The 8,297-nt window shown below is 50.8% G+C and overlaps 1 protein-coding gene across 1 annotated transcript; it reads left to right on the forward strand.

Moving 5' to 3' along the window:
• The first annotated feature begins 240 nt into the window (after positions 1–240).
• Positions 241–8,091, forward strand: GDF5 (growth differentiation factor 5). Its single transcript, XM_081149295.1, has 2 exons — positions 241–1,249; positions 3,389–8,091. The coding sequence occupies exons 1-2, from the start codon at positions 625–627 to the stop codon at positions 4,261–4,263; spliced, it is 1,500 nt and encodes a 499-aa protein (XP_081005421.1). The 5' UTR covers positions 241–624; the 3' UTR covers positions 4,264–8,091.
• Positions 8,092–8,297: the final 206 nt, after the last annotated feature.

Here is an 8,297-nt window from a genome sequence, read left to right on the forward strand (position 1 = left end):
GTGGCCTCGAAAGGGCAGCAGTGATTTTTTTCACATAAATATATCGCACTTAAATGAGTTTAGACAGCATGACATCAGAGAGTAATTAAATTGGTTTGGGTTGAAATTCCGTTTCCAATTCCTGAGTTCAGGTTTGTAAAAGATTTTTCTGAGCACCTGCAGGCGTGTGTGTGTGTGTGTGTGTGTGTGTGTGTGTGTGAAGTATTTTCACTGGAAAGGATTCAAAACTTAAAAAAAAACTGGAGCACACAGGCAGCATTACGCCATTCTTCCTTCTTGGAAAAATCCCTCAGCCTTATACAAGCCTCCTTCAAGCCCTCAGTCAGTTGTGCAGGAGAAAGGGGGCGGTCGGCTTTCTCCTTTCAAGAACGAGTTATTTTCAGCTGCTGACTGGAGACGGTGCACGTCTGGATACGAGAGCATTTCCACTATGGGACTGGATACAAACACACACCCGGCAGACTTAAAGAGTCTCAGACTGAGGAGAAAGCCTTTCCTTCTGCTGCTACTGCTGCTGCCGCTGCTTTTGAGGGTCCACTCCTTTCATGGTTTTTTCTGCCAAACCAGAGGCACCTTCGCTGCTGCCGCCGTTCTCTTTGGTGTCATTCAGCGGCTGGCCAGAGGATGAGACTCTCCAAACCCCTCACTTTCTTGCTTTGGTACCTGGCTTGGCTGGACCTGGAATTTATCTGCACTGTTGTGGGGGCCCCTGACTTGGGCCAGAGACCCCAGGGGACCAGGCCAGGATTGGCCAAAGCAGAAGCCAAAGAGAGGCCCCCTCTGGCCCGGAACATATTCAGGCCAGGGGGTCACAGCTATGGTGGGGGAGCCACCAATGCCAGGGCAAAGGGGGGCACCGGGCAGGCAGGAGGCCTGACACAGCCCAAGAAGGATGAATCCAAAAAGCTGCCCCCCAGATCGGGTGGCGCTGAACTTAAGCCAGGACACTCTCCCCAGACAAGGCAGGCTGCAACGCGGACTGTGACCCCAAAAGGACAGCTTCCTGGGGGTAAGGCACCCTCAAAGGCAGGAGCTGTCCCCAGCCCCTTCCTGCTGAAGAAGGCCAGGGAGCCTGGGGCCCCTCGAGAGCCCAAGGAGCCGTTCCGCCCGCCCCCCATCACACCCCACGAGTACATGCTCTCGCTGTACAGGACGCTGTCCGATGCTGACAGAAAGGGAGGCAACAGCAGCGTGAAGTTGGAGGCTGGCCTGGCCAACACCATCACCAGCTTTATTGACAAAGGGCAAGGTGAGGGGGCGGGGTGGCAGGGGCATGGCTCAGAGGGAGGGGCATCTGCATGCATGGAGGGGCCTTTCAGAGCCCTGACACTGCACTGGTGGGAGATGGTGAGTGCATCTGGCCTGGGGTGGTATCTGGGACTATCTCATACATACCAGGTATGTACTCTGCTGGTATGTCAGAGTTGGAGGTACCTGGGGATCACCAAGTCCAATTCCTGCAAGGTGCAGAGGGGATGACTAAAGCCCAGAGAGGAGACAAGACCTGCCTGTTGGTGGCAGAGTTGGGGACCAGACTCTAAGACTCTTAATCACCAGGCCATGCTCTGTTCCTATGTGGATTGGCCAGACTTTGTAGGCTCCAGGGGTGTGTAGGTTTTCCCAGAAGGCAGAGAAATTAATCTCTAGCTACCCATGGTTCTGCAACCTTGCCCTCAGGGGGCAGAGGTGGCAGGATAGGTGGAGACAGTAAATGAGGCATCTTGGAGTCATGGAATGACATTTAGACACATGGGGTCTGAGTGGACAGTAGATTTAGGGTTTAACAGTGTGACCTTGGAAAAGCTCCTTCTCCCTTCCGGGTCAGTTTCTCCATCAGTACAACTATATGGGGGTTGGACTGGGTGATTTCTGAGAGCACTTCAAATATGAAACTTTATGTCCTGTCCTAAGCACAGATACTTTTTATTGTTAGCCCAGGAGAATAGCTACTCTCATTTCTCCCTCTGCCCTCCTGGCATTACTGTCTTGGCTTTTCCTCTCAACTTACTGTGTGATCTCAGCAAGTCTCTTCCCCTCTCAGGGCCTCAGTTTCTCCCTAAGCATGATTGCTAAGGTTGATTGCAGCTCATATGCTCTGGTTCTGAGTCTTAGGACTTTGGCTGGCAGGGTGGGGGAGGGGTCAGAGAGTGGGAGAGGCTCCTCATTAGAGCTGGCCTGTGGGGGAATGACAGAGGGCGGGGGAGGCACAGAGGCAGCAGGTCTGGCTGAGGTGGGGGAGGTGGCCTGGCTGCCTGCCCAGTCAGGGAAAGCTGTGACCCCTTGGGGGCTCATAAAGTAAGTCCTTGTGCCCCCCAGCACTAAGGGAGCTCAGAGAGGGGGAGATGGGGAGTTTAAAGGCCTAATTAGTCACCTTCTAGAGCAATATATGAATGCTTCCCAATGGCAAATTGGTATTTAGGAAAGAGGGCATGCTGATTTGGACATACTACTGAGTTGTTTATACATATACACAGCCTTATATCTATACATATGTGCTAAATCACACACATGTATATACGTGCACACATACTTTCTTACATATATGTATATATGGAATCTTCTTACATATACATACACATGTACCCTTCAAATTTTGACACAAGCCCAATCATACATACACCTGACATGTCACACATATGCCACTTTCTTATTCACATGTAAACCCAGTCATACACACAAACTTTCACACACACACACACACAGTCATACATCCAGCAGGGTGAGACACATACACAACAAAATCATTAGACTGGGAAGCAGGGAAATTGGATTGTAAACCAGCTTTGTTATTAACTTGCTGTGTGACCGTAGTCAAGTCACTCCCCCTCTCTGTGCCTCATCTGTAAAAAAAGGACACTAAGATCTTCTTTAAGGTATGGTGGAAGCAGCTTTGGATTGGGTATAAAAAGTTCTAGGCTAATGTTTCAACTCTGCTTTTTCCTAGCTGGGTGACTTTGAGTAGCAAGTCACCTAACTTCTCTGAGCCTCTGGTTCCCCCTCTGGGAAAACAGGAGTAATTATAATGCCCCCCCTTCCTATTTCACCAATGAGATATCATTTTAGATAACAGACAGGAGAGAGGTAGGTAGAAGGCAGTTCTGAAGCTGATGGATTTCTGATATGAATAGTGATTGACACAAATACCCAGAACCACTCAAAGCACCCCCAGCTGCATCTACAGATAAACAACCCTACCCAGTAGGCTGTGTAGGACGCTCCCTTACTCTGAAAAAGGCTGTGGGTAGTTTGGGTCTTGGCCTCTGTCAGAGTGGGGAAGAGGTTGAAGTAAGCTCTCAAGGGGGGAGAGGGCTGTGGCCCTCCCCTGAGGCCTGAGGCGACTGGCTTCAAGATAAAGTTGCAGGGAATGACTTCTGGGTGTTCTCTCTAGATGACCGAGGCCCTGTGGTCAGGAAGCAGAGGTACGTGTTTGACATTAGTGCCCTGGAGAAGGATGGGCTGCTAGGGGCCGAGCTGCGGATCTTGCGGAAGAAGCCCTCAGACACAGCCAAGCCGGTGGCCCCCGGTAGTGGGCGGGCTGCCCAGCTGAAGCTGTCCAGCTGCCCCAGCGGCCGGCAGCCGGCAGCCTTGCTGGATGTGCGCTCAGTGCCAGGCCTGGACGGATCTGGCTGGGAGGTGTTCGACATCTGGAAGCTCTTCCGAAATTTTAAGAACTCGGCCCAGCTGTGCCTGGAGCTGGAGGCCTGGGAACGGGGCCGGGCTGTGGACCTCCGTGGCCTGGGCTTTGACCGGGCTGCCCGTCAGGTCCACGAGAAGGCCCTGTTCCTGGTGTTTGGCCGCACCAAGAAACGGGACCTGTTCTTTAATGAGATTAAGGCCCGCTCCGGCCAGGATGACAAGACTGTGTACGAGTACCTGTTCAGCCAGCGGCGAAAACGGAGGGCTCCGCTGGCCACGCGCCAGGGCAAGCGGCCCAGCAAGAACCCCAAGGCCCGCTGCAGTCGGAAGGCGCTGCACGTCAACTTCAAGGACATGGGCTGGGACGACTGGATCATCGCGCCCCTGGAGTATGAGGCCTTCCACTGCGAGGGGCTGTGTGAGTTCCCCTTGCGCTCCCACCTGGAGCCCACGAACCATGCGGTCATCCAGACCCTGATGAACTCCATGGACCCAGAGTCCACGCCACCCACCTGCTGTGTGCCCACGCGTCTGAGCCCCATCAGCATCCTCTTCATTGACTCTGCCAACAACGTGGTCTATAAGCAGTATGAGGACATGGTCGTGGAGTCTTGTGGTTGCAGGTAGCAGCACTGGCCCTCTGTCTTCCTGGGTGGCACATCCCCAAGATGCTGGTCACAAGAGCCCCTCCTCGCACTTGTGGGATCACAGGGGGTCAGGATGCTGCAGCCGGGAGCATCTCTACAGCCTGCCTGAAAGGGGATTCCAACGGCCTTGCTCACTCTCTGAGTGGGACTTGGGCTAATAGCCCCTTTCTATCCCCAAGCCCCTCTGTCTGAGGATTCCTCCCCTTCTGCTGCTCTGACTGGCAGGGACAGGCCCAGGGAGACAGACTCTGAATGGGACTGAGACACAGCAGACCTGGTTTTCCAATGAGACTCAGCCCACGAACCTCTCCTTTCCTGGGCCTTCTGGACTCTGGACTCTCCAGGAAGGGGTCCTCTTGGGAGAACCACAGGTGCTGCATCCTCCTGTGTCACCACAGTGCCTGGGACTTTCTGCCCCTGGGGTGGAGTAGATGCTGATTGGGCAGGGGTGGGAAAGAAGGGGAGAGGGCTTGGGCAGGGGTGAGGAATGTGGGGCTGTTTAGACTGTTAGATTAAAATGTACATTGATGAGATAAAAAGCAAAACTGTGCCTAAACTGTGGCAAATTTCTTGTTTACTCCAGGGTACCCAGTGACCCCTCAAAGAATGACTGACCCAGGGAGGGGAGATGGTTTCCTCATGTATAAACCCGGTGTCCAGGACCCAGTCCCCCTTCCAGTCCTGGAAACTGAAGCAGAACGGGACAGAGAGTACAGGTTGAGTGGGCCAGTGCCACCTCTAACCCCATTCCTGTTCCTTCTTAGGCCCTTTGGTCTGGAGCTCCATCTGCTCCATCAGGACCTGCCAGCAGAGTTAGGTTTTCTTTCTGTACTTCTCAGTTAAGCCAGTTGTCTCTGAAAGGGATCCCTAACTGGGAGGGAAATTGGGAGTTCGATTTCCTCTAAAATCACATAATATATAGGAGATAAATAACCTCCCCACTAACCTCAGACAGTCCAATGCCAGACACATCCTGACAATGTTTCCTACTTGGGGCTTTGCCCACACTAAATGCCCACCTCCCTTCCTCTACTAGAATCTTTGGGGAGGAGCATGAGACATGGACTCTTGGGAGAGGAGCGCAGCTCTCTGGTAGGGAAACGTGGGGGACTGAGTCCTTGTTCTAAGGGCCCAGGACGAGGTTCTGCCTGGATGAAGAGAGAGGGAGGACAAGGAGAAGGGAGTCCAGGCCTCTGCCTCCCACCCAGGGGGCCTCAACATTTTCCCCACCTCTCTCCAGCTGAGTCTTTCATTCCCAGGGCGCCTAGCCAAAGTTGTTTCAACAGTGGGGATTCCTGCCCAGCTATGGGCAGATCTTGTGTCCCTTCTCTCGAGACCTGAAACCTGGGTTGTCAAGACCTAAAGCAAGAGCCCCGTGCAAGGGGCAGCCTGGGCTTGAGCCTGGAGACTCGCCCTCCCTGGCTGGGCTTCGTTGTGTTTGGCTGGTGGCAGGCCTGCAAACTCTGGAAGTAAACAAAGAAGCTGCCACGGCAGACAGAGTTCTGGTGTGTGTGAAGGGAGAATGAGCCTGGAAAGGAGGTGCCAGGGAAGCCAAGCAGTGGCTGTGGATACAGGGTGAGCAGTGTAGAAACTGGGTGGCTGGAAACCAAAGGGCAGAGAGGCAGGGGATGAAGTGGTCACAGGTGGGCTGGCTCCTATACACACTTGTTTTTTGGACTGTGTGTCCCTAATTTCCTGGAAAGTCTGACAGAACTGGAGCTCCTCCCTGCCTTCGCCCATCAGAGAGTTTCATGTCACCCCAGCCACAGTGCTCTTTCTGCTAAAGGCCTGGGTGTTGAATTGACTGTTGTGGCATTGGCTTGATACACAAGGAGCTTCCTCTCCCACCTCAACCAGCTCTAGGACTCGCTTTCACAAAAGAGCCACTCAGACTGTGTACTGTCTCCCCTTTCCTACCCAGATAATTGTGAGGTGGTAGGAACAGCCCTTCCATCCTAACCATCTGATCTATTCATCTGCCTCCTTAGTAAATTGTCTCCACCAGGCACCCTCCTCCAGCCTCAGTCCTAACAAGCTGCATACTTGTACAGTACATTCTTGAACAAAAGGGGTACAAGGCTTATATCACTCCTTGGAGTTCACAAACACTCTCCCGCCTGTGGTCTTGCAGCACCGAAGGGCTCGAAAGGCAGCCCAGGTTCAAACTCCTGATCTGTCACCTAGTTAGAGTACTTGGGCAAGTAACTTAATTCCATGAATCTTGGTTTTCTCATTTGTAGGGGGGAAAAAAAGTGGGAGGGGGTAAACAGTATACCTATTTCATAAGGCTAACTGTGAGGATATAAAAGACACTCAACACAGTACCTGGCACAGTAATGTTAGCTGTTATCATTAATGTGCCTCAAATAGTCCCATGAAGCAGGCAGGGCAAGGACTATTACCCCCCCCCCCATTTTTACAGAAAAGGAAACTGATACCCAGAGAGGTAACTAAAGGTCTCCTACAGGTCTCAGCGTTCTTTGTGCCATTTTTGCTTTTTTCTGGGCCCCAGACTCCACTGACCTCAGTCCTGGCAAGCAGTCGAATTACCCACCTGCGGTTTGGCTCCCTGGTCTTAAAAGTATCCCCTCAGGGACACACAGTATTGTTAGTTCCTAGGGAGAAACAGCTAAGCAAATAGCTTAGGGCAGAGAAAATGGGAGGCCCATAGGGTGGGCAAGAGGTGCGGCTCCCAGAGCAATGATGCCCATCTCTTGGCCTCTTCCACAATCCTGTGTTCCAGGGCCATAAGCAGGAGAATTAGCTTTTCTAGGGCTTGGAACACACAACCTTGGGAAGCCACTCAGCCTTTACTCTGACTCCACCACTAGTTCTTATGTCCAATCTGAATATAGACGTGAAGAAGTGGAGCAGAGAAGGATTAGTCACATATGCCTGGAAGTCAGGCGGACCTGGGTTCAGTCTTGGTTCCACCACTTCCCAGCTGAGTGACTTTGGGCAAGTTATTTAACCTCTCTGAACCTCAGCTTCCCTATCTGCAGAAGAGGGATAATAATATCAAATTTACTGGGCTTGAGATTTATTTGTTCCATCAATCTTTGATTGATTCATTCATTAATCAATAAATATTTGTTGAGAGTCTTCCCGGGTCCAAACTCTATGCTGAGGGTTGGGACAACAACCACAACCACAATTGTTAATGTTTATGGAGGGCTTATCATGTGCCAGGTACTATGCTTAGCACTTTACTTGAATTCTCTTATCTTGCAATGATCATATCCTCAAGTTTCATGCGTGACTGAAAGAAAATAAAGCTTCTCAAAGGGTGCTAGGATAAATTATGATAGGCCGAATCAAAGGACATGAAATAAAATGAGAGAAAGTCAATTTATATATCTGAATGCATGAAACCAACTCTACAATTACAGGATGTAAAATATATGTGATTTCACAACTTCGGATGGGAGTGTTGCAGGTGGCTGTGAAATCAATTGAATATAATGTGGGTGCCTAAATGTGAATACAAGTGTGGGCTTCATTAAAAGACATGTAGTGTAAAATCCTGTTAGGCAGGACCTGGGGAGTGTTGGGATGGAGAGAGAAAGGGAGAAGCAAAGTCAAGGGTGAATCCTGTGGTTTTTTGCTTGGGCCACTGGGTAAACGATGTGCCATTTAACAGCAACAAAAAAGAGAACACGGAAGGAGAAGCAGATTTTGAGAGGAAGATGATGGATGAGGTCAGCTTTGGACATCAAGCTTGAAAAACTCTTTTATTTTATTGATTGATTTTAGAGAGAGAGGGGAAGGGAGGAAAAGGGGGAGAGAGAGAGAGAGAGAGAAACATCAACCTGTGGTTCCACCCACGCATTCATTGTTTTCTTCTGTTTGTGCCCTGACGAGAAAAACTCTTTAGAGATTAGCTTTAAATAGGAAAAGCAGCAATTCTTCCATGAAATGATAAAAAGAAGAAAGGATACATGCACACAATAAAACCAGGTACTTGGTTTAGTGGTAGGAAGTTGAGTTTCCTTCTCACGGCTTATGATTTCTGTT

The sequence above is a fragment of the Miniopterus schreibersii genome (genome assembly GCF_964146895.1).
Source record: "Miniopterus schreibersii genome assembly, chromosome: 10".
Classification (NCBI taxonomy): domain Eukaryota; kingdom Metazoa; phylum Chordata; class Mammalia; order Chiroptera; family Miniopteridae; genus Miniopterus; species Miniopterus schreibersii.

Excerpts from the sequence above, each read along its gene's own strand:
- GDF5 (XM_081149295.1), top strand. The coding sequence starts at position 625 with ATGAGACTCTCCAAACCCCTCACTTTCTTGCTTTGGTACCTGGCTTGG. Across the intron at positions 1,250-3,388 it reads CTTTATTGACAAAGGGCAAG|ATGACCGAGGCCCTGTGGTC; the intron begins GTGAGGGGGCGG and ends TGTTCTCTCTAG.